Raw genomic sequence first — 26,783 nt, forward strand, 5'->3', positions numbered from 1 at the left:
TCTTCACATCTGCACTCTCTGTGTCCCTGTCCAGTCATTTGAGCCAGGGAATTACTTTTAAACAGTATTTATGTAACACCTACATCTGCTTTATAATCAGAAGCACATGGAAATCTCACTTTTTACAAAGTATTCCAGCATGTTTTCATTCTTTAACAGTTATGGCTAAACACAAGTCTACAATACAGTATATGCAGGTTTATTATGAACTGATTTTTGTGTGATTGTGTCTTTTTTGTTGTTGTTGCTAATAGTTTCTCATAGAAACCTGCAACACAACATCCAGTTATGTAAGTTCTGCCCACATGGTTTGAGTTAAAGGTGAATACAGTAGATCTCTAAACACAAGGCACTGCCTCACGCAGCAGCTGGAACATTTTTATTGGTCTCTCAGCTCTTGGCTCTGCATCACAACCATAAATACAAACACATCTGGTAATATTCATAGTGCAATTTATACACTTTTATACTGCGGACCACCTTCTGTCTGCGCTTCAAAAATCTATTTTGTGAGTATTATTTAAAAAGTTGTAACTTTAGATGGTTATGTTCTGTGCATTTGATCATGTCTGTTATATAATATCCTATTTTCCCACAGTTTAAGTTTGTGAAGTGATGCGTCACCACTTCAGCTGTGCACTGCTTCTGCACTGACTTGAATTCAATGACATCACAGTGAAAGTATTTGCTGGCCGTGTACTTGCTAAACAGGGCGGATGTTATGGACTATGATTCACTGGGCTGCACATTTCTCTGCAGCTCTTCTCTTGAAGAATGCTATCTCACTCGATTATTGGAAAATCATGTAGGAAAGTTAGTGAACTTACGTGCAGAAAAAGGACTTGGACAGAGCTGAAAAATGCCCATGGGTCATAATTTCTTCACTGGTGAGTTCTTTGTGCTTTTGAAACGTTGGATACACTCCCTTTGCAAGAACATGCTGTAAGCTGCTTTCTCTGCTTTGATTTAACTCGTGCATAATTGAGATATCATATTTCTCATCAAGTGCTGAGTCATAGCATGAAACTGACTACACCATTAAGATAATAACTGCTTTTACATCAGATTATTGCTGGAAATCGTTTGCATGCACTCTCCATTTCAGTCTTTTTGGCAGATTTAAGGTTTTCTTGTTAAAAGACATTTGAATCAACTGATTGCGACTAACTCACAAAACTAAAACACATTTAATGGTGTAAACAATGACTTTCCTTCATCTTCCCGTGGCTCCACAGTGACCATCATGCTCCAGATGTGTGCGATGTTGTGTTTCCTGTCCGTTGTCTTCTCCCAGGCAACATCTTTGTTGCCCAAGAAAGGTCGCAACATTACCATCCACTCCTCCCAGCTGGTCTGCAGTCTGCCTGGCCCAGCAGGGCTAGCCGGGACCCCTGGAGCCCCTGGATCACCAGGGGTGATGGGCCCCATGGGGCCCCCGGGGAAGGATGGCCCCGACGGGAAGGATGGAGAGAAGGGAGAAAAGGGAAATGGAGGTAGTTATTGACTCTCTTCTGTTGTAATGCCAACCCTAATGTTCTACTGGTGTTCTGATGGGTCTTTAACAGCTCAAACAACAGATCTAAAGGAATACTTGACCCTCAAAATGACCATCTGTAGATCAATCAATCACTTGTGTTAACTTTAATGTGAAGAAAACATTTTTCTTGTTGAGCCAGGAATCCAAAAACAGAATGAATTGAAGTAAATGGGGGGCTCAATTAACAACAGCAAAACTATATTGAAACATTTGTTTACAATGCACTTATACACCATTCACTTATACAGATATGTCTGCGATGGATTGTTGCACTGAATAACTGTTATACACACACAGTGTGTAGCACTGTACTGGAGAATAAGACAAATATACTGTATGATAAATACACATACTCCACAAATTAATAATAAAAATACTTAATGGTCAATTAATTTTCAATATACTGATTGGGCTTGCCTCTTATACTGTATACTATAATTTTTCATATACAACAGTGAGTTTTTTGGGACCCCATTGTTAAGGAAATGCAGTCAGTGTCACCAAAACAAAGGTTAGTATAATTAGAGAGAACAGGTTCCTTCAGGGCATATGATAAATTGTGAGGTATAAAGTCAAAGAGGGGGGCTCTCTTGGTCTCTTCTGAGCTTTGTTGTTGTTTTTTGTTGTCAAAAACATTCTGGTTCAGGTGATCCAGGAAGGACAGGGAACCAAGGCAAGCCAGGTGTGCAGGGACGTGAAGGTATCATCGGCAAAGCTGGACCTCGAGGACTGAAGGGGCTACGAGGAATACCAGGGGTGGCTGGAAAAAGAGGAGTTAAAGGGGAGCACGGGGATGTGGGCGAGCAGGGAGCTCCAGGGAAATGTAACTGTGGCAGTGCGGCCCGATCAGCCTTCTCTGTGGCGGTGACAAAGAGCTACCCTAAGGAACGACTGCCCATCCGCTTCAGCCGGATCCTGCTGAACGAGGGGGATCACTACAACGCCAGCAGTGGGAAGTTTGTGTGTGCTGTCCCCGGGGTCTATTATTTCACTTATGATATAACTCTGGCAAACAAGCACCTGGCCATCGGGCTGGTCCACAACGGACAGTACAAGATCAAGACATTTGATGCAAACACAGGAAACCATGATGTGGCGTCTGGGTCCACTGTTCTCCGTCTGCAGCAGGCGGACCAGGTGTGGCTGCAGATCTTCTACTCTGAGCAGAACGGACTCTTCTTTGACCCTTTCTGGACAGACAGCACCTTCACTGGCTTCCTTATCTATGCTGACCAGGACTATCTCAACGAGGCTGATAGAAAAGCTAATGGTCAGGATGACAGTCAATGATGAGATGTCTTTGTTGTATTTTAATATTTAGCTTAATTTCATATCACAATGTTCTGAACATTTGAAAAATATAGCTCCACAACAGCAGGCCTCTGTGAATATCCGTCGGTTAATTAACAAGTTCTGACACCAGGGGGCACATGAGGACAGAAAAGTCAACCACAGTTAGGTAACTGTTATTAAACAGCCTTGAGTTTTAGCTGCATTATCCTGCAGTATCCTTCATGGTGCTATGATTCTGACAAAATATTTTTACATTCATTTTTACATTTTTTACATTTTACATTCCTTTGGCTTGTTTAGATGTATCTTATCTGTGTGTGTGTGTGTGTGTGTGTGTTTGTGTGTGTGTGTGTGTGTGTGTGTGTGTGTGTGTGTGTGTGTGCCATTTGATGCCCTAAATTCAGTAAAAAAAAAAAAGAATTTGGGTCTTTGACAACCGAAAATCAAAGTATTGTGGTACAGTAGCATTCTGAATACTATTTTTTCTACATGTTTAACATACAGTGACATATTATAACTTGGCTTGACACACCTAGTATTGTATGTGATAATGCATTACCACATATAATATTCCCAAAGTGTGGTCTGGATAACACACGTTTGAGAGGGTTTCCTTGATTTCCGGCAAATTTAAAAAAAGATTAATTTCATTTTTTTTTTTTTTATTTAAATGGCTAGGAGACAAAGAGGGAAGGATAGGGGGATGAGACAGAAAAGGGAGATACAGTCATGGAAAAAAATATTAGACCATTGTTTTCTTAAATTTCTTGTTCATTTTAATGTCTGATACAACTACAAGTACATTTGTTTGGAAAAATATAATGATAACAAAAATAGCTCATAAGAGTTTAATTTAAGAGCTGATGTCTAGCCATTTTCCATGGTTTTCTTGATAATAACCAAAATCATTATCAAGAAAACCATGGAAAATGTCTCGATATCAGCTCCTAAATTAAACTCCTATGAGCTATTTTTGTTGTTATCTTTATATTTGTCCTAACAAATGTACCTTTAGTTGTACCAGGCATTAAAATGAACAAGAAAGCAAGGAGACAACAAGGGTGGTCTAATATTTTTTTCCATGACTGTATATAACTGTGTGGGAGACACAGGATGGTTGTAACACTCAGCACCTATAGCTCACTGAATCATTGTGTCTTCATTGTGTCTAGTGTGTCTACTACAAATTGAAATGTTTCAAACCTTGAATTAAGAAGTCTAAGGATTAAAAATGAGGTCAGACCACACCACCACTTCATCAAGTGGTTCTCACAGAACAAAAAGAACTCCCCACTGACTTAAATCACTTTAGGAATGACTGTTATCTATGACAATTATCTGTTGCTAAAAGCTTCCTTCTAGAACACAATCATATTGTGTAGCCTGTCTATATGTATATGCATACTGTATGTGGGTCAATGACGTGATCTAACGCAGTGTCAGTTGGTGTAACCAGTAATTTTTTTCCATAAAAATCTGATTATATACAGGAAAATAAATGTGAACTTAAATGAGAAAAAAATACAATCCATGTTTAAATTACAACATTATGGTATATAACGGTGTATGGTATATTATGGTATAAAACAAATATATTACATAATTTGTCAAAACTTTAGGAAAAAAATGGTTGTTTTAAGAATATGTTCTGCTCAATATTAATGAAATGTGTAAATGTAGAAATACTCAGAAATATGTTTTTTTTAAAATGAAGTAATTATATGAATAAGTCTGCTTAAACACACTGTAGGTGGATAAAGTATTTTATATTTATCATTCTTTTGTGGTTACACCATTTGACATCTTGCCAATCCTTATTTGTCACTGAACCATGTCATTACGTGTTAGTTTTAATACTTTATGGATAGGTATTACAAACATTCCCTCTTCTGTGAGCCATTGTTTATTTAGCTGTAGCAGCATGGTGGTTTGAAATGAGCATAGATTAAATGCCTCACATTTTACCTAAGAGACTTGTCTCTGTTCTACGACAAGCTACATAAATCTAACTTCAAAAGTATCAGTATCAGAGCTAATCAAAATATAGACTTGATCTAAAAACATTCTGTCACTTCTGAAAATCAGTGTAAGGCTGCTACATCTGCACACTTCTTCAGTTATGAAATTTCACATGCATGGTCAAGAATGAAGTGGTCATACATGAAATTGATCTCATGACTCTCAGTTCATCTCTTCTTGGTGAAAGTGGTGCTGTTACTACAACCATCCTCGGTCTCCCCTGCTGTATCTTGTATCATTGTTCTGTTTGTGTAACCTGATTTATTTCTTCATTTTGGATACATTCTACATGAAACTTGTCATAGTGAACCATGATTAGCTTCCAAACTAGTTGAGATGCCACAAAGTCATCCTTTTAAGCTCTGATTTAAGGTGCGCACAGAGAAACGTTCCTCTTTTAACAGATTAATGTGAAAACAGCATTCTAGTGTCAAATCCAGCAGATTCACCGTTCTGCGCAGTTAAAGTCAAGTCAGGGGGACTTTAAATTAGCAATCTCGTTAGACTGAGCAAATTTTTGCTTGTCTTATTTACTGCAAATGATGCTAGACTATATAAGTATTGTATGAGACTGATAAAAAGTAAGTGAAACAAGAATTGTAATATTTGTTCTTTTATCATTAGTAAAAAAAATTGTTTATAATTTTTGCTTCTACGCATTGTTGTTACCTTAATGTCTGCTGTTACCATTACCTCATATAGCCTGATGACTATTGGATAATGAAGTTTGTGTTCCTTTAAAAAAAAATACATTGGAAATGGAAGATGATATAAAAATGCTTTTTATTCAAATTGAAATGTTTTAAGGGAAAGCATATTTGTTGCACTCAAATGTTTGTGGCTGCATGTGTTTTTAGTACCTATAAGATGTATACTTTTAATACTTTTAATATTTGATTTTGAAGTAATGCAACAGTATTCAGATAACACTGTAATTAATTTAAGAGCTGATATCTAGCCATTTTCCATGGTTATGTTGATACTCATTTTGATTATTATCAAGAAAAACATGGAAAATGACTAGATATCAGCTATTACATAAACTCTTATGAGCTATTTTTGTTGTTATCATATTTGAGCAAACAAATGCACCTTTAGTTGTACCAGGTATTTAAATGAACAAGAAATTGAAGAAAACAATGGTCTAATATTTTTTAAATGACTGTATATATAGTATAACAATAAAAACAAACGTTTTTTGAATATGTGTGGGCGTTTGTAGTTCTGACACTGACCTCTAAAGGACTACAACTCCCAGGCTGGAGGAGGGCCCTTCACGTCGGGCGCACGAGCCTCGCACCGCAACAGCAGCAGCTGGTGCAGCCGTTGGACGTTACTTTGTTACAGCGGAGCTACCGGGAGAAAACGGAGGAGCAAAACCTCTCGGAAAGTGTAAACAGTTCGGAGAAAACGGCGTAACCAGTCGCCTGTTGCCGGGATTTGGCGGTGGCAGCTCTTGTGTGAACTTACTATCGGATTTGAACGTTGTCTTTCCGGCGAAAAAAAGAGGTCTTTCTGAAAGTTGAGCCGAAGAGGAGTTGAGGATGTCGGGCTGAGACAAAGGGGTCTGGGGGGCATTCCCGTCGGAGCGGTGAGTGGCACATACAATAACTACCGACATTAAAAGTTTACCAGGTCGCTGCAGTGTTGGAGAATGAGCCGTGTTTGTGTGGAGATATTTGGTTTCATCGCAGTGTGTTGTTTTTGTTTTTTAAACGAGGCGAGTGTCTGTATGCTCGGTGGCCAGTAGTTAACTTGTGCAGCCTTCTCACTGTTTGGCCGCTGACTCGTGGTACAGACGCGTTTTGAATGATAACCATCGTGTGAGATGTGTTGGTTATTGTTTTAATCGTCGGAAGTCAACAACCATGTGAGACATGGCATTTGTGAAAGGCTACCTTGATTCATTTGACCCAAAGCGTGGTCGAGCGGGCATTTAACTGAGCCATTTAAATTCCCGAGCAAAGAAAATGGCCTATGCAGGGAAGAGACCTCTGCTGTAGGATTAGCAAGGTGTTCAAAAACTTTATCAAAACCACTGTATTTCTCTACAAATGACTGTTTCCTGTAATCGTGTTGTTTTAGTTGTCAGTACAAACAGGCATCCAATTGATTGAATCCTATCGATTTAATGAGCAAATTAGTAGAATAACTTGAATTAAACTTTACCCACTCGAATCAGATGGGGTTCTCGGTAAATATCCAGTTTGAAGACTATATATTTTCCAGTATGCCACTTCTCAAAGCATTTGCTTATTTTGGACACGTGTGTCTCAGCAGGTAAAACTTGATTCTTGAAGTCTCCTCTGGATGGGAAAGATGGAGAGGGAGTTGCAATGGTGGAAAGGACAGCTAGCTGCAGATATCCATCAATCGCTCCGTATCAAGGTGAGTCTTTTATAATTGATTACTCCTTTATTTTTACGGGAATTACGGGTTTGATGACAATATGAGCAAAACCTGTTTTGATTGTGACTGTTTATTAAAGCCTGGCATTAAAATTGAAAAACAGTAACACCATTAAGCCTGTCTAGGTTATTCATCCTCAAACGACCTGAGAATAACAGTGTGGCACTATATTTTATGAGTAAAACAATAGATTAATAATTAAGGCTAAAATGGTTAGATGATTAATCACTTAGTCAACCAAAAGATAATTAATCTGCAATTAGAATAGATGAATCGTATATTTTTAGCAAAACATTCACTTCGTGTGTCTTCTCAATTGTGCACTCCTATTTTTCCCCTTTTTGTCCTATTACGATAAATCTAATGTCTTTGGTTTTTTATTTTTTTATTTTGGTCAGACAAAACAAGAATCACAATGAAATCTGTGATGGGCATCTTTTGCATTTGTGTATTTATTTTAGCATTTAAAAGTCTAAATGATTAATCAAGAGTATAATCTGTTGATGTCTCAATTAATGAAGATAATGAGTTGCACCCTATTATTGATTGACAGAAAAACGGAGAGAATGTGTATTTTCAGACATTTAGTAATGAATAGATTAATTGAGGATATAATCAATAATGCAAATTATAAATTATTTGTGGCCCTACAAATATGTCAGCCTGAACGAGCAGGCCTGTATTGATATTCTACAGCAGCATCTGAGAATATTTCACACCACACAATGCATTGAAAGTTGGGAACAAAATATAATTACATGGTCCTGTTGTCTATTTAAACATGATCTAAATTAGATTACATGGAGGAGTTAAGGCTCATTAATGGAAAATGTCTTAATTAACCTCGAAGCGTGATCATATTTCTTCCCATGTGTCACTTTAATGGAGACATCTGTCACTCGACTGGCATCTTCTGGCTGGGACTCTGCTGCCAGCTTCACGCTGAGGGACATGAATACAGATCAGGTTTTAGATATCAGGTGCCTCAATGTACCAGAGATTGTATTTGTGTGTAGAGCGAGGACTGCAGTCAGATTGTGTATCAGACGTTTGCTAGCCCTGTAAATGTGATTCATCCATTTACACACAGTTTACTCATGCTGGACAGTGTCTGACTCACAGTGAGACATCATTAGACTGAAAATGTGCTCTAAGAGCTGGAAACGAAACAACACACCCACTCTTCTTATATACTATAATGAGAGAGATAGTCAGTCTAATGTTAGGTTTGATTGCCCTATATCAGCATTTTAGTGAATTCCCAAACAACAGGCTCCCCACACGGTACATACTGTATAATGCAACGCCCTCATTGTAAATGCTGCAAAGTTGCGTATGCCGAATTAAGAAATTCTTGAGACTTTAACAGATTAGAGTTGATTCCTTCATTGCACCTGTAGCAGACTACATTCTGTATATTTGTCTGTGTTTGACCCCGCAGTAGGTTTGTCAAACCATTTAAGAACAGTTTTTTTTGTTTTTACAGCCTCTCCATATCTTCTGATTGCATAGCTCACAATCAGAGCTGCAACTAACAATTTTCATTATCAATTAATCTGCCAGTTATTTCCTCATTCATCAAAGGAATAAAGGCATATTTTCTCTCTGCTATGAGTTTACATTTACTTGTCATTGTAACGGCAGTTATAAGGCAGGGTTTCACTTAAGATTTAAGTATTTCTGTTTAAGATCTTTAAATTTGAAATCTGTCTAGACTAGACCATAGCCTTATTATTTCACAAACAATTTTGATAATTATTTGTCATTTTTGAGTACAAAATACCCAACATTTGCTTGTTTCTGCTTTTCGATTGGTAAAATTTGCTCAATTTCCCTCATGTACATGACAGTCAATAGTTGGCACGCACCTTATTGTTATCTGAATTATTCAGATTATCATTTGGTCAATAAAACATCAGAAAATCAGTATAAAAAACTGACACTGGGAATCATCATATGTGTATATTTTATTTTAGCTTGAAAAACAACTTTAATGATTGAGTGTTAGAATAGTTTATAATTAATTTATTTCAATCGACTGTTGTTGCAGCGTTGTAAAAAGGCATTCTTAAGGGTTAACTCTGGATTTAATGGAGTGAACAATTAATCTAAATCTTGACAGTCAGCAGATTAATTGATTTAATTTAAAATATGCAGCCCTAATATTTTCTATTGTGCTATATCTAAATTGGAATTGCTTTTCATTTTAATAATAATGCTCAAAGTGTTCAAATACCTTTGATGGCTGGATGTCTTCAGATGCGGGTAAGCTGAAAGCATAGTTAAATTTGTAATGGAAAGGAATGGTGAAATGAGTATCAGAGCTGTGTGTAAAAAGGCCTTCACACAGTGTTCAGATTTCCTGCATGGCGCCTGCTCCCCCACAGTCTCATCCAGCCTTAATGACGTTTGCTGCAGCGGTAATGCCCTGATGTGGGAGATAGCTGTGGTGTGTAGCATGTGGCAAATTATCAGACATGCAAATCAGGCGGAGGCAGCTGTGGAATCCTTAATTATGGTGCGGGTCCCCCACAAAGGCACCTTCTCCACCCTACACAGAGCCCCCCGGAGCCCCTCCAGACTCCAGCAGTCCCCCCCCTGCTGCACTAGCCTTCACATCCACCCCCATTCTCCTGCTGCCCTTGTACCCCCAGACAGACAGATGGACCAGAGGCAGGGGCTGAAGCAGTGGGAGGAGAGGAGAGGTTGGGGAGGATTGGGTGGTATGGTTGGTTGTGGCACCGGGGGTGGAGTGGCTATATGTGGGTTTGAGTGGGGGGAACTGTTTATATTTAGATTTCATTGAAGTGTCAGTCAGAGCATCATTGTTGTTTTAGTTCAGCTCAAAATAAATAGTTGACATTGTGCGTAAACCTGAAAGTAATCATATTATTTTTAAAGTATTGACTGTAGCATGTGTTTCTATGAATTCCTTTTGAAATATGAAGCTTTCAAGCCACATTGGGACAGTTTAAGCCAACCTTAAGTCAGGAATGTTCCTAAACGACAGTCTTGACATGATGTAGATGTTTTCTGTATTTCTCCTCTCATGTCAGGACCCCTCACTGTGATCCTAAGGAGATTAATCTACCAATCCTCAATCTCATATTAAATCCAAATCAAAAGCCCTTGTTTTTTTACTGAGATTCACAAAGAGAAAAATCATTTTTGAACACAAAAACATTTTGATATAAGCAGCTTAAATAACAGAGAAAGTATGGGCTGTGTTTGTACATCCAGTTTTAAATGTTTTTTTTGTTTTTTAGAATTTGAAACCGGAGGCCTTTTCTCTCCTGTTATCTGTGGCTGATTGTAAAGTTACCCGAGGCTGATTCAATGCTAATGCCCCCGAGTATCTTCCTTCCACTCTGAAACACATGCAGCTAATTGAACATGAATAGGAGATGTGCTAGGGGTGAAACCTAATCCTATCTACTACTCAACCTCTACTGGAGGATCCAGGCCCCCCCCCCCCAAAAAAAACCCATAGCCCATTGCTCGCCTCGTAGACCCCTGCAATGACCCAAATTAGTTTCTCTTCTCTGCAGCAATGGTGAATTAAATGAAATTGAAATGAGGCTGAAGCATAATCAAGAATTTCTGACAGTAAATGGAGTTTTATTCTTTGAGTATTTTCGACGCAGCCGTTCTCCTGACAGCAGTTTAACCCAGGCAGCAGGAGACATGCATGGCTCACTATTATGCTTCTTTTTTTATTTTTTTACAACCTCTGTGTCTCTCCACTGCTTCTTCCTGCCCACCCTACTCCTCTCACACCCCGTCGTTTGCCTATCCTTCATCCCTTTTTTCTTCTCCCTCTCCAGGAGCTGAAGCTACCGGTCTACCGAGCCCACTCTCCACAGATTGGCATGAGGAGGTACTTTGCAGACTTGTTGGCCATCCTGAGTAATCGCTACCAGCTATGTCCTACAGCCCGTCACCTCGCCGTCTACCTGCTGGACTTGTTCATGGACCACTACGATGTTGCAGTCAAGCAGCTCTATGTCATCGCCCTCTCCTGTCTGCTCCTAGCTAGTAAGTCCATTTTCAACTTTCCTCCTCAATCTATGAATCTATTTACATCGTTTTTTTTAGCTTGATAATGAGTAAAACAAGTTTGTCGTTACATACATGCTCCTAAAAATCAGAGTTGTTTTAATTGATATCTTTCAGACTTTATTGCTTTCAAGTAAACTTACTACGAAGTTAACCAGAGAAAGCTGTGTTTCATCTTAAAGTATTGTATTTTGACCTTTTCTGTAAAGGCAGAAGAGTTACATTGTAAATCTTCTATGTTGAGAGATTGACTGTGGTTAATGCACAGATGGCCCAAGGTGAAACACTTCCTGCAACAAGGCTAATTTAAGTTGCGCTCAGGAGACCATGATATTTTTTTTTCCTTCCAGCTCCACTTTTCAGACTGATCTGATAGCCTATCTACAATTTACTGTAGCTGAATGTTGGTTTGAAAGAAAAAAACAAGGTTTCCATTGTGGTAGGATGAGTGTGCCATTGTTTTAGGAGGAACGGTTGGGGGTTATGCTCGTGTGTGCAGAACTTCTTGTCTTTGATCCTAGCTGCAATAACATGTCTGGGGCTGCTGTTTCTTTAGTCCCATGCAGTCAGTTTGAGTTTGAGATGAATTAGTATCACACCTGCTAAGGTCAAAATGCCCTCTAATCAAAGGTGTGATTTGTTTTTTCTTTTTTGAACATGATTTATTGCAGAGGACAGCTTACCCACAGCCCATAGAAATCCATTTTGTCATCAGGCTTATTCTTTAATGGCACTTTTATTTGCGATCAACCTATGTATTCACACATTGTTTGCCATAAGAAAAATATATTTATAGTTTTTCAGATCTTTCTTGCCAATAATTAATGGATCCAAACAACTATTCCCTGTGTAGCCAAATCCTGTAGCAGTGTTGTCCAAAAACTATGAAAACACATGAATGTGTTACTGGATGACATGTTTGATCAATATGATGAACATGGGCTCTGTGGTTTATTATTACTCAATCGCAAATACACTGTCTTGTCTTGTTGCCATAAATACTGAACTGAGAGGATCAATTGCATATTAGTCTTTGTCTGAAAATAGTCCCAGACACATGCAACATTTCCTCCTGTTTAAGTGATGCTTATTAAAAACTACAGTGGCTGACTGTTTCAGGAAATTACTGACCCTTTTGAATAGAAAAACAACTATGAATCTGTTATAATTTTTAAAAACATTTTTACATAAAATATTGATAAACAACAATCTAAATAACACCAGCCTCATCCTTTAAATTGTGACTTAAAACTTACTATGTGATTGCATTGTGCAGATTTAAAACAACCAAGTTAAAGCTTGAAATTTTCTTAATATTTCTTATTCAGACTGATGACTGGTTGTTTTTTGCTTGTAGTTGCTGTCTCAAGCAGTCAGTGTTTCTGCAGAAGTGATGATAGCTAGTATGCATGCTTCTCTGTAGTGAAATATAAAATTGTGTCTGTGTGTTTTCTGTAAAGCAGGTATGTTAATCATTATTCTTCCCCTGCTGATGCTGGGTGCAGGTTGTGTGGTAGTTATTAGTGTCTCTGTGTCTGTCTTGTGATTAACAGACTGTGAGGTTTTCTGTACATTAGTGCAGCCCTTGGCATCATGGGTAATTAGACTAATGATGCCGTCAAAGTGGGAGTCTGGAACAGGGCTTGCTCACTTGGGAGGGTTCTGTGTATGAGTGTGTGCGTGCGTGTTGTCGCGCACAGGCCATCTTTGCAATCAGAGTAGTCTCTGTGGTGGGATAAATTTGAATATGAGACTTGAAAGAGGTTTTATTTAAAAGCAATCTCAAGAGAATCCAAGAATAGCTTTGAGAGTTTGCTCATGGAATGATATAAATATTATCAAGCCAACCTGGACAGAGGTTCTTCTTCTATAATAGATTAATCTGGTTTGCTATTGAATCTTTTGACTAACTCTCAGTTAGTCAGGCTCTCTTCTTTCTGCTCTCCTGCCTGTGACTCCTCCAGGACTCTAGGGAGCCCCAGCCATGATTGATGAAGGCTTGAAAGGGCGTTTGATTCAAAGTTGTCTTGGGTTTTTATCTGTCCTGAGGTGCTTTGGAATCTGGCCTAGTTATTGAACAGCCTCCCAAAGTCCCACTGCCTGCCTTTGACAGACACATACATTGTCTTTCTTTAAATTTTTCTGGCTTCCGCACTCGGTTAATTAATCGCTACCTCCTTTGTGCCTCTCAGCAGTCAATGCTTAATCCTGTTATTCTATTGTGTGTGTGTTTTGTGGGTACTTGTGTGTGCATGTGTTTGTTCATGGATGAGCTCTTCTTCATTTGCAGGAGTGAGATTATGGTCAGTTTTTCAGTGTTATAGACTGTTGGGAGCTTATTTAGAGACCTCACCTCATTCCAGAGAATCCAATTACCAAGAAACCCAAATCCTGGATAATTTATTGTAAATTTCAGTAAAGACTATTTGTGTATACAATGCGTATTTCCATTTAAAAACCAGCCCACATCACCAAAAGTTTCTATTGTGTTAAATTCCATGAAGTCCTGCAGTGATCACATCAGTCTTCCTGGCAGGTCTTGGTCCCTGAAGTCAGAGCTCTGCATACTGCAGCTATTTGTTATGGTAAATGACATCATGGACATGCCTCTGCTGCCAGCTATTATGTTGTCACAATGTTTTAATCTCTATTTATATATTTTGTTAAGTTTGGCTCATTATAGTCATAGGATGCTAGGTGCATTTCTGCAGCAAGTTAATGCTGAAACGGCATTTAATCTATTTTGTTCAGTGAACCTGATTCAGTGAACGGTTTCGACACAAAAAAAGAGCATCCTGTGAAACGCACAAGAAGCTCAGTCATATTGACTACACACTGCACTTACATAGGCCTCGGAGCTCGGGGGTGGGGAGGAACTGTGTGCTGAGGGGCACCTGCCATATGCTCTCCGAGTCAGGCCTCAAACAAAAGCCCGTCATGCAAGCAGGACAGGCAGCCAGACCCTTCCCAGAGAGGGGGAGGGGAGCAGAGGCTGAGGGGTGGAGGTTGTTGTGTGTGCGTGCAGCCTTGTGTGTGTGTGTGTTGTAGAAATTTGCTGTAAGCTAAAACTGTTAAATGAGGAGATGGTCGCCGTGGCAACCTTGTGATAGACCTATGTGGTTTTTTGTCAGCTAATTAAGATTCACATTAGAACATTTCCCATTGAAAGGACACTGCTTTACTGCCACAAAACCATTTCAGGCTGGGCTCTCGTGGTGTCCTTTTACCTTTCGCTGCTGGCTCTGTTTCCTCTACGTTCTCTCACCTTGTCAGGGACAGCCAGTCCTGGGACAGGGCGGCCAGTAAAAGCAGCACCACATCCCTGGGGGGTTGGGAAATGAGTGGAGCGGTACTTCAAAGGCAGGTCGGCTCCTGATGTTAAACAGGGTAGAAAGGGAGGGAGAGGTGGTGGCCTGCAAAATGGGACATGTTAGAACTGAACCACCCAGCAGGGTGCCCTGAAATGTAGATTAATAGGGAACCCACTTCCCCCTTTATCCCCTTCTCAGACGTTTGACAATAATTCTGATTGAACTGTTGTCATGTGGGGCTCTTATAATTAAAGAAATTATGTAAAGATGTACAGATGGGTTTGAAAAAGTTAATATTATTCATTACCATCAGATGCTACCGAACCACCAGATCACCTTTCTTTCACATGAGAGCTCATGTTTAATTGTAATCCATAAAACTATAATGCATTCGAACAACACAAATGTTAGAATGAAGTCATATTTCGTGTTTTGTTTTGTAATGCCTGAGGCTCTGTTTGCCCACACACTCCCTGTGTCAGTCCTCATCACCCACACGGCAAGGCACATTACACCCCTCGGTGCGTACCCCCAAACGCACCACACATACTCACACACACACATGCACACTCACAAATACACAGGGCCAGGGTTCTAAGATTCTCCTTGGTCACCGAGGCATTAGCATCAGGGGTCAAGGGTCAGTCCGGGCTGACATTGTGAGAGTTGCTGGGATTAGGGGTGGCAACACGGAGATTCTATGATGGAGCTGTGACCAATTTCACACTCCCAATGAAAGATGAACCAGCAAATAAAAGAATTTTCAATGGCAGAGGAAATTCCTCCATGGCTGTCAAGTCGATCACAAAAAGAAGTTGAAAATAAGGGAGAAAATGAAGATTGAAATTGAAGTGTTTTTTTCCCCCCACTTAACTCTTTATAAGTAAAATGTTATCTGTATTAAATAATAACACGAGTTCAGATAAAACCGATTGAAACATGCATTCACATGTTTTATTTTCACATATTGGATTATGGACGTATTGTTTAACAACAATATCCATATTTTGAGTCTTGTATGATGCCAATTTTTCCAATAAGATTTCTTCAACAATTTCTGGCCAATGGTCCTGTGCTGGGGATGCTTATCAAACGTTATGAAGGCATTAAATTGATTGTTGTCCCCTTACATTTCTTTTTGAACCAAAGTATTTTGAGGACTGATTGGAATGGACTAGAATTACATGATGTCTGCTAAATAAAGAGCAACAGAAACAGAGGCCTTTGTCTGTGTCAGAATACAGCTCTCAGGTTTCCTAACGGCCCCTATCACTCTTAAGCCCTTCCCACCACCCCCACCTCTCTCCAAACAGCACACCTGGGAGGAGGACCTGCATCCTGGCCTTACCTCTGCCTAACCCCTGACCTTTAACTTCTCTCTGTTCACCTTTTCTCATCATCACCATCACCTGCGGGTGCTATGAGAAAGGATCGGTGTCCTGTAGTTGCAGTGTATAGAAAGGTAGTGGGTGTAGATGAAAAGGAAATCTGTTGTTTTTTTTCCTTCTTCATCACTGCCTCTTCCCTGCTCACAGACTTAAGATAGGATCATCTAGCCGCCTGCATTCCAGGTAGGCTAACTCACAGGAGAGGAATGCACCAGGTCTCTCACTGAGGCCACATTCACACTGACAACAGTAATGAAGTACAAGGGGCTGCATTGATGTTGTTGCTACAAGGTGTCAGTGGGAAGATGGCCTGCAATCAGGAAGTCTAGTTAAATGCTTCAACAAGTTTAAATTTGGTTTGAGATAGGATTGTACAAGTTGGTAGGCTTACAGTGAAATAGCAGCATACTACATTCCAAAATTATATGTCAGTATTCATGTTTTTGATTGGTGGGTTGGACTGGATCTACTGAAATATATCTGTAACATAAATTATTATTAATATAAAGAATGATTATAAATAATTTGTTTTTAATTTAGATTCTTAATCTTGTTTATGAATTAATGGATCATTTTGGAGCGCTTTGCTTTTTGGCAAAGAAAAATACTACTTTATCTACAGACAACTAATTGGCATACAGTTTTATAATTTGTGCAAAAATATAGTCTTTCAGCGTCTCAGATGTGAATATTTTTTTGTTTTCTTGGTCCTCTACGACCGTCAATTTAATGTGCTGGTGTTTAGAAGTGTTTGTCTGACAAAACAAGCAATTTGAAGACGTCGCCTTTGACAATGTGATGAGTAATTTTCACAATTTCTGTACAATTGAGATCAAACAATGAAACGATAAAATAACTAGAAGTGCACTGAAGAACAGACCTCCACCAAGGCCATGCTCTATGCTTTATGCTATTGAAATTGAAAAATACATGCTGATCCTGCCTTTTGACTTGTATCCACTCCAAACTCAATGCTACACCTTTCCAACAAGTTTCATGAAAATCTGGCCGGTAGACCTTCCAGAATCCTGCTGACAGACGGCACCAGAGTGGCATGACCTTGATGGCGGAGGCCAATAAATGACAGATCAAGGCATAATAATGTAGTATAATAGTTAGTTTCAGCCCTAATTAGCACTTTAATTTAACGTTTGGTTGTGCTGCTGTGATGAAGTGGAACCAGAATTAACTTTTCTGCACGACTCCCCTGTGTTTTTTAGCTGGAGCCCTCTGAGGCTGCACCCCTGCTGTGCTAGCCCATTGAAATGAATGAGGCACTGTTTTGTCATACAGGCTGTGATACACACTGGAGTCAGTTCTTTTTACAGTAAGTCAAACCGGTTTGCGGTCCTAATCATACTCTACTTCTTTAGGTCCCTCTGAAGTTGCTTTGTTTTGTTGTTTTCAAAGCTTTTGGGCATTGCATGTCTCTCATGTGCCCAGTCACCCACAGTAGTAAACTAGAGGAGTAATCACAGAGCACAATAAAGAGATTGACTTGCACGGTGTCTCTCTTAAGATCAAAGAGGCTGAGATTGTGTGGCGATTGGGGGCATTGATGGCGTTTTATGGCAGCGTCTGTGTGGACATAACAGTCTAGCAGCAGACGGACTGATCCAGGGGATAGGAGGGTGAGAGAATGGGGGCAAGTGTGGACTGGGCTGTGGAATCAGACCTGTTTCACACTGCTTCCTGTTCTGGTGGAGGGATCACATTATTGCCTCTCTGCTAATTACCCCTCTGGCCTGTTGTAATGCAGACCCCTCACACCCCTCCCCTCATGCTCTCTCAACCATTCTCTCTCTTCCTCTCTCCTGTCCTGCTTAATGATGAGTCGCAACATCAGTGGTAAAACTCGCACTTGGTAGGAGGACGCCCAACTCATTGAGACGTGCGCATGAAGAGGTAAACGAGGTCCATGAAGACACTGCAGACATTGTTGCCTGGAGAACCACTTCTAGCTACCACTCAGAAAAAGCCAATAATGCCCCTATTTTTAATGTTTGGTTGCTATAGTTTCAGATTAGAGGCCAATATTTACAGAAGGGTTGTTGTAAAACCAAACTGGATGTATCTTTTGACAAAACTGATACATAACTTACATACATAATCATACCCAGTAGGTATAATGGCAAGTAATTCTGCAACACTTTGTCAGCACGCAGTAGTTCATATATGCGTGTGATTGTTGGTGTGTTTGCATGAATTGTGAAGACCTTACTTTGCTGTTACAAATGTATTTTTGTTATCAGGATTACATTCTTTCAGAAGTAATTGTTTTAGTATTTTGTACTTGGACTCATGCTTTCCACACTTTCCACAAATGATTCTCTGTAGAGCTAGACAAATCGTACAGCTAGAGTTGGATAAATCAGTTGATCCAATATATGGATCAATATTATCTTATTCTAGATGTATCAGTATAAGCATATATGTTAAAAATTACAAGATTTTTAATAATATATATTATAATATATAATTCAAAATATGCTGCCATTACAAAGATTGTCCATCAGGCATAAAGTTCACCTCAATACATATCAATAAAACATGGATCTTTATCAAAGGTAACACTTTACTTTATGTTCCCCAATTAGCAAACCGTATATAAACATTTTAATAAATGTTTTCTAACACACAACAATGTAGTTGTAAGCAGACATTAATTAGGGTTTATTAATGTACATTATTTGTTTGCAATAATTTATTTGTCCTATCCTATTTTTTTATTATCAGAAATTGAATTTTGTTATACTGTTATTTTACTACATCATCAGTTTATAGGCTAGACTCCACTTATGGGTGCCCATAGGATTAGCTCTAGTTGTCTAGTGTTTTATCAACAACAACAAGAAACAAATAAACAAACACCATCTGTCTTTATATCATTATTGTGGTCTCAAATATTGATATTGGCGTCAAAAATCCTGAAACAACCACACTGTAGTTCATTACAAGTCTATAGATAGTCCTGACGTTGTCCTACCTAAAACTGTGTGCAGCTAAGCTACATGCATCAGAGGGAAGACTGTTGCAGAGTAACCTGACACCTCCTCGGCCTCATTCTTTTAAGTTTAAGCAGAGACTGTTGGACCCTTGGATTAAAGGCAGTCACCCCTCTTCATTGGCCACATGGACCCCTGAGGCTCAGGCTGTTGCCATGGAAATGAGAATGTCTTGGGATTGGGAGGAGGCTCAATGTAACAGCACCACTGTAATGTTTTCAAGGGCATGGAGTGAGTGAGAGGGACAGAAATATCATGACTCGAGCTGATTGTGTTTTTCATAGAAAGTGTTGAGCTTGTTTAATCCACAGTAAATGCCCCACACTCTTTAAGCCTATAGTGATGTTGGGCTGTTAGTGTCACAGCTTAGCTTTACAACCAGATGTTCAGTAATAGTCAGCTTAATTGCTGATGCTTAGCAGGCACTTGTTAGATTTTTGTGGAAGATGGAGTAAGGCTCTTTAGGACTAACCATAAACCTGCTTCACATGGCGTCAGATGAGGTTATTAGTCATTGCAATACTGAAAGAAAGCAAATATCTATCATCATCACCGCATATCAAGAAGGCCAGTTTTAACTTTTGCTCGGAACACCACGTTTTTGTTTAAATGGTCCTTGTGCTTTAAAAAAAAATTTTTTGATGAAGATAGTCATATTAAAAATTATTAGACCACCCTTTTTTCTCCTTGCTTTCTTGTTCATTTAATGCCTGCTACAACTAAAGATACATTTAATTGGAAAAATATAGTAATTACAAAAATAGCTCATAAGATTTTAATTTAATAGCTGATATCTAGCCAGTTTTCTTGAGAATGATTTTGGTTATCAAGAAATCCATGGAAAATGGCTAGATATTAGCTCTTAAATTAAACTCTTATGAGCTATTTTTGTAATTACTATACTTTTCCAAATAAATGTATCTTTAGTTGTACCAGGCATTAAAATGACCAAGAAATTGAAAAAAAAAAGGTCTAATAATTTTTTCCATGACCTTTGAAAAAGATTAAATTCTAGTGGCATCATCAGGCATCAAGCGTCTTTCCAGTAATTGCAACAAATATTTTTATTATCACTTAACTATCTATTTATTTTTTGGTTAATCCATTAATTGTCTATACAACATCAAATCATAAAAAAAAAATGCCTGTCACAGTTTCCCTTTCCCCCCCCCTTCTTTCTGTTTTCACATTTGAGCAGAGCGCTGCAAAAAATATTTTTTTAAACAGGGGACATATCTTTCCACCTGATACTGTCAGTTTAACTGTAGAGACTCGTTCTAAATACAGCCTCTTCCTTTCTTTCCAGGTAAATTTGAGGAAAAGGAGGACCGTGTGCCCAAACTAGAGCAGCTGAACTCTCTGGGCTTTATGTGCAGCTTGAACCTGGTTCTCAACAAGAAGGATCTGATCAAAATGGAGCTTTTGCTGCTTGAGACCTTTGGCTGGAATCTGTGCATGCCCACACCCGCCCACTTTATTGACTACTACCTCCATGCCTCAGTGCAGGAGGGCGACCTATACAATGGCTGGCCCCTCTCCTCCCTCTCCAAGACCAAGGCTTTCATGGACAAATACACTCACTACTTTCTGGAAGTCTCACTGCAAGGTGGGTTTAAAGGAAGACGGTGAACTGGTCTTTGCTTCTTTGTTTGGTACAGAGGTGTTGGATGTAAATGTAATAGCTTGTGGTGTAAGGCTGATCCAATATTTAATGAATCTGTTGTCTTTGGGTTCTTCTAGACCACGCCTTCCTGAGTTTCCGACCATCCCAGGTTGCTGCTGCATGTGTGGCAGCGTCTCGTATTTGCCTTCAGATTTCTCCAAGCTGGACGACCGCTCTGCATCTACTTACAGGCTACACCTGGGACCACCTCACCCAGTGCATTGAGCTCATGCTGCTGTAAGAGACACACACACACACACACACACACGCACAGTTGAATAGAAAAAAAGGTCTAACAGAAAGCCGGGCTGGCAGATGAGCCTCTTGAAGTGTAGTGGGCAACTCAAGATAGAAGACATCAAGGCTGCTGTAGCTCTGTATTTTTGGTTGCCATGGTTCTGGATTATAAGAGGCACGTTGCTTTAACCAGTTGGTTTTAGTTCTAAGTATAGACTGTATAGACATGGACGTAGTCTCCTTAATGTCAGCGATAGGTTTCGAAAGAGACATTGTGCAGCTCTGTGTGGTGGCTGTCGTCATTATAGCAGTACCTTAACTTGATTAGCTGAGGTTGCTGCTTGGTTCTAATTAATTGGCCTACCTGTTTGTTGATTGATTTCTCATTGTGTACGTCTCCTTTCCACAGTGCTCATGACAATGATGTTAAGGAGGCCAACAAGACCAAATCCACTCCGCCTCACCGGCCCTCCTCTTTGCAGTCCCAGCCCCAGACCTCCCACCTCTCTCCAGTGTCAGCCATCCAGAGACCAGCCTCCTCCTCCTCCTCCACTTCCTCCACACCACAGCTGCTCTTTCAGGCGGACAGCTTCCCACACCTTTCTCAGCATTCCCCGTCCCTCTCCCAGCTGCAGGCGCTAGCTGACTCCCAGGCTTTGGGGCCTGTGGTGAACATGTCTCAGGACTTCCTTCAGAGCCACAGGATGGGTCTCCTTACTGGGGCTTCTTCCATGACTGCTGGGGGTGGGTTCCCCTCATATCCAAGCCTGACCTCTGGTCTCCAGCCTGGGGCACGCGCACTGCCGCTGCAGGGCCCAATTTCTGTGCAGATGGCCCTCGCTGGAGAGCCTCGCCACTGTCTGAGTATGGCCTACAGCGGGGGCTACCTGGGGGCTCATCACACTTTTACAGCGGGCTGCTTTGATAGGTGACGCCAGGAGACGGAGAGGGAGCACAAACCCCTGCGGGAGTGCACTACTATGCTTCCGACCCAATTCCCTACCCCAAAATATCCTTTCACAGACCTCCTCTCTCTCTCCGTCAGCTCTGCAACACCTTCAGCTTGTCCGACTCCCCCGTCCTTCACACAAAGACGCCTCAAACGCAAGCAGAGGGCCAAAGGCAAGACGGACCCGGTGGAAGTCATCACACTGACGTGACAAATGCTCCACCACCTTGAAATACTGAGGCATAGCAAAAATGTTAATGCCATATTCTGAACTGGTTTTTATAAATCTGCGTTATTATGAGACTGTCATCACTGTGAATGAGATGAAAGCAGCAGTGTGATCTAACACCCACCTCATTCAGTGCCTGTTCTCAGTCGTGTGATAGCTGAGCCAATTTTAGAAGTGCACAGAACATAAAATATCTGTAACAAGGATATCTCGCTGCTTGACATAATTTTTTTTTTCTAATTTCTAATCCCAAATATTGAACACAAATTGTCAGGTGTCTTTTTCTTGAGCCACCATTTGAGAGACAAAGAAAAAAATGGAGGCTTGTTGCTGACTGCGTTTGTATCTTCTGACTGTCAGCGGACATTGATCTAACTCCTGTAGTCTCTGTTGAAGCTAAAGGGCCCCTCTGGGAATTCCTCATCACACAAGCTCTCCGAGGGGACGAAGAATTCACTGTTTTGAGCACAGCAGGTTAAGTCCGCAGCTGGAACACGCCAGCAGTGATTTTTTTTTTCTTTCCTCCTCTCTCTGTCCTTGTCATCTCTTCCCTCCCATCTCCAAAGTCGAGCCTCGTGGCAGAGCCGTTACACACTCGGGTGAAAATGTGTCTCTCTGGTGGCTTTGTCGTACTAAAGTTTTAATTTCAGTGTCTCCGGCACCACTCAAAGAATTTAACACAAACTGATGTGACTGGACCAGCATGGTGAAGGAGACGTGGATGTTTTTAGTGTATTGTACATATGAATTGCTGCTGCCTTCTAATGAACTGTCGGTTCTGTGTCTGTGTTAATGACTCCAATGTTTACATGAACCACTAATTATCAGGGACTTGAACAAGATTACTTGAATATGATGCCATTGAAACATGCCATAGCTTTTATTTATGACTCATTTATTTCATTTTTTGTTTGATATAGTATAGCTTTTTATACCAACTTTTCTAAGTCACAATTATAGTTTTCTTTGTACCTGTTCATAGAAACTGTTTATTCAGGCTCAGGTTTCAAGGCTGAATCGAGCAGCCTTCCCATTACTCTGTGCTATTATGCTTTAAAGTGGATGCTATTGCAGCATCTGTGGGGGCTGGAATATTCCCCTCCTTCATCACTGGACCATACTCTGCTGACAAGTCAGTAACTGAATGCATGAAACAGTCCTGGTACTGGAACAACCTCGTGGTCACTGGTTTCACATAACATCTGTGGGCAGTCGACGGTAATTGCTTCCCAGACTTCTAAAGCTGCAATCCCCAATCTTCCACTTCCTGTTAACGTATAAACACATCCAGATTCCCAGCGTCGGTCACAAGGGTTGCCCACTGGTTACCATGGTGATACCTTAAATGTCTGCGGACCCCAAGTTCTGGGATGTTGTTGACTGGACTGTGACTGTATGAATTAGAGGTAACACGGATGATTATTTTCATAAATGGTTAAAGGTGGAGGCTGGGGTTGTAATTTATTACACTTTTTGTCAAATTCAGTATAAATCTCCTCACGGTCCGCTAGCTGTTGGTCCTGTGTGTGAGCTAAAAAAACTTTGTGTTCATACAGAGTCCTGGCTTCGTGAACTGAAAACAAACAGAGCGGGTCAGACCACACAACACTATTCTGTTTGTGCTCGTGCACAGGAGGGGGAAATGGCCATGGATGTATTAAGAGAAAGTCAGCGAGAGGGAGCGTAACCCTGGAACATGGTAACGTTCTAATGAGCACTGACAGGAGGGTTGTCTTTGTTTGGGTCTTACGTTTTAATAAAACAACCAAAAAATACTATCTTTCTCCAGAATCACAGCCTCCAACTTTAGTCTGTTGATTGTTTCCTTGATTAATCGTTCTGTCTAAAAAATGACAGAAATAATTTCCCAAAGCTTAATGTGAGATATTCAAATGTCTCGTTTTAATCCACCAGCATCCAAATCTAAAAATATTCATTTCAGTATCACTTAAAAAGAAAATTATCAGACTTTCATCTGAGAAGCTGAGACCAGACAATTTGGGGCAATTTCGCTTGGGGAAAAAAAAAAAGAGAACTGAGAAAATCTTTGTCAATCTACTAATCAGTTAATCCACTAATCCATGCAGCTCTGTTTTGGACACAAACGTCATCAAATTCAAACTGTTTTTCTGTGGACATTTGACATCTTACCCTGTCGTGCCTTGTCCTCAGCAGCTGCATGCTTGAGCTGTGAACCTTAAATTCACAGTGAGACGTGCATTTCACTACATGAAGTCTTCTGAAACTGTCATAATCACGACTCATCGTCCTTTACAACTAGACATCTATTTGTTTCCTCACCAGTGAAAAGGGCATGTTGATGTGCTTTTCTGTGATATGATCTATGATACTATGCCTTTTGTTTGACCATTTTATGTACAGTTTTATTTTTTTTACATTCCTTTTCAGTGTATTTTAGTTAAAGCTTTTTGTGATTCTCCTGATGAACTAGATTTTTTTTTAGAGTTCAGCTTGCTGTTTTTCTCATAATTCATGAGCAACTTCTCACTGAGGTGTCAAAGGTGCAATATGTTGTTTTTCTGTTAAAACTGACCACAGCCATCACTGTCTCGTGTACACCACTGGTTCATCTTTTGTAACTTATTTTTGATAATTGTGTGACTTGACTTGCTGTAGCTTGATCTCCTCCTGTAGAGGGCAGTGGGCTCTGAACACAATGAATATGTTGCATATTGCAGCCCCCTTCTTTTGAGTGATAGATGTTACTGAATGCTTCTGTCTGTTAGCTAGAGATGCATTTTTCCCTCCTGTGAAAGGTGCTGCTGTCACTCACACCAAACAACACGTGTCTAATGTGATAGTGATGAAACCACAAACACCACAAACTTCCAATTTATATTTTTGTATTATTTTGTACCAATTTGTAGTCTTGGTTTATGTGATGCTGAATGATGGAAGGAGTTCTTTTTATCATAATGTGCCACAGAAAATAAACACACAAGTGAACTGAGTTTCTGAGAGCTGTGTTTCTTCTGAGAAAGCATGCCTGAAGTGCCTGCAGCTTTTAGGGAAATGACTGTTTCCACTGCGTTGCTCCGATTGGTTCAAAGAGAAGACAATGCAGCAGCTCCATTGATGAGCCCAGCAGGCTTTACACACAGTCATCCAGTTGTGACCACATGCTGTCAATGCAAAACATCATTCATTTAAACAGTGTCACATTAAAACTCCGCACTTAAATATATTTTCTACAATAACATGAGTATTTCCCTTTTCTCCTGCCTTATACCTATTCTCTACATGCTACATTTCAGAGATATCAATATACCTTTTATTCCCCTACATTTACTCTAGTTAAATGTCACTTTGCAGATTAAATTTGACATGCTAATCATCTGCGGAGCTTATAAAATGTGATCGGAGGTTAAAATGCTGTTTAAACTAAGGTTGTAACCTGCACCTTCCAAAAATATTTCTAACAAATAAATAAATATGCCCCATTCTGCTGTATAGTGAGTACTTTTACTTTAAACACAGCAACAACCCATAACAAATAAATACATATATTTAAACAACAACTGTACAGAGGCAGATAAAATCAGTTAAATAGTACAAAGCTATAATAATAAAATGCCAAATTATATGAGATAAAAACAAAAATAAGTGTATTTTTTAATTATATATTTTTGCATATATATATTAGAAAAGACAGGTTTTGAGAAATGATTTAAAATATGTCACTAATCCCGCAAGCCTTAGAAAAAGTGCCAGTATTGATTTAATTTCCCCATTCTATCTCCAGCCAAAAGGATTGGTTTGATTGACAAATCATTTTTAGAAGTGGCCAGTTTCTGCTCTACGATTCTATAAATATTTTCTTCTTGAAATAATAAAAAACCTAATAATATTCTTCCATGAAAAGTCTCTCCATTGGCCAGAAGTGGAGTTGGATTGTAATTTACAAAGTAAACCACTGTGTTCGGGTGATGTTTGCTTCCTTCTCTTCTTTAGCTTTAACATATGAAGTGTAATGGTTCCGTTAAGAATTTATACATAAGTATATTCTTAATAACTTCTTTTACTTTTTATACTTGAGTATTTTTCCAACAATACTTGACTGCTTTTATTTAGGTTTTGAATGCATTTACATACCATAGTGTTGTTGTGTGGTGGTGCGACTTTTACTGCAGTCAAATCAAAAGCAAATAATTTAATTCCTCACTCCCACACTGGTAGCCATGTGTTGAATAGTATTTACATGAGCAGTTCTACTACTTTTCCAACTGCAGACAAAGTTATTATTCAGTCTATGAGAAACAAGTTGAGTCTCTCTTCTGCTTCTTCACTCCGCCTCCACAGCTCAGTCAGAGCTTTCTATGTTTTATGGCATTTTGATATATAGAAATCTATTCAGTGATGGCACGTCCTCTCACACACCAGACATTATACTCCAACATAATGCTTGCAAATTGACTGCCCCTCTCGATTTGGACACATTACAGTGGACTGTGAACATTTCTGTGCTCTCAAACACAGCCGAATATTTATTTTAACAAGAAACTGATGAGTTGTTTGGTATTTTTCCCCCCAGAGTCACAAATCTGGAACATGTGCAAATGCTTAATCATATCAGCTCTCAGATCTTTAATTAGCATTACCGATAAGTTAAATAACAAAGATTTAAAAAAATAAAGCACAATGTTCCTTCACGTAAGCCTGATCAAAA

At 39.6% G+C, this 26,783-nt stretch overlaps 2 protein-coding genes across 4 annotated transcripts; both read left to right on the forward strand.

Moving 5' to 3' along the window:
• Positions 1-93: 93 nt before the first annotated feature.
• On the forward strand, positions 94-3,148 carry c1qtnf2 (C1q and TNF related 2). 2 transcript variants are annotated; one of them, XM_059346920.1, is made up of 4 exons: positions 94-509; positions 760-887; positions 1,236-1,493; positions 2,184-3,148. In XM_059346920.1, exons 2-4 carry the CDS (start codon positions 860-862, stop codon positions 2,825-2,827), a joined length of 930 nt encoding a protein of 309 aa, XP_059202903.1. In that variant the 5' UTR covers positions 94-509; positions 760-859; the 3' UTR covers positions 2,828-3,148. The 2 variants fall into 2 exon arrangements, with proteins under 2 accessions (XP_059202903.1, XP_059202902.1); XM_059346919.1 differs by lacking the exon at positions 94-509 and having other exon boundaries at positions 523-887.
• A 3,025-nt stretch (positions 3,149-6,173) lies between these two features.
• On the forward strand, positions 6,174-25,068 carry ccnjl (cyclin J-like). Of its 2 annotated transcripts, none has more exons than XM_059346727.1 (6): positions 6,174-6,440; positions 7,127-7,237; positions 11,083-11,293; positions 20,325-20,624; positions 20,759-20,918; positions 21,328-25,068. In XM_059346727.1, the coding sequence occupies exons 2-6, from the start codon at positions 7,160-7,162 to the stop codon at positions 21,848-21,850; spliced, it is 1,272 nt and encodes a 423-aa protein (XP_059202710.1). In that variant the 5' UTR covers positions 6,174-6,440; positions 7,127-7,159; the 3' UTR covers positions 21,851-25,068. The 2 variants fall into 2 exon arrangements, with proteins under 2 accessions (XP_059202710.1, XP_059202711.1); XM_059346728.1 differs by having other exon boundaries at positions 7,130-7,237.
• The last annotated feature ends 1,715 nt before the right edge of the window (positions 25,069-26,783 follow it).

The sequence above is a fragment of the Centropristis striata genome, chromosome 12, assembly GCF_030273125.1.
Source record: "Centropristis striata isolate RG_2023a ecotype Rhode Island chromosome 12, C.striata_1.0, whole genome shotgun sequence".
Lineage (NCBI taxonomy): Eukaryota > Metazoa > Chordata > Actinopteri > Perciformes > Serranidae > Centropristis > Centropristis striata.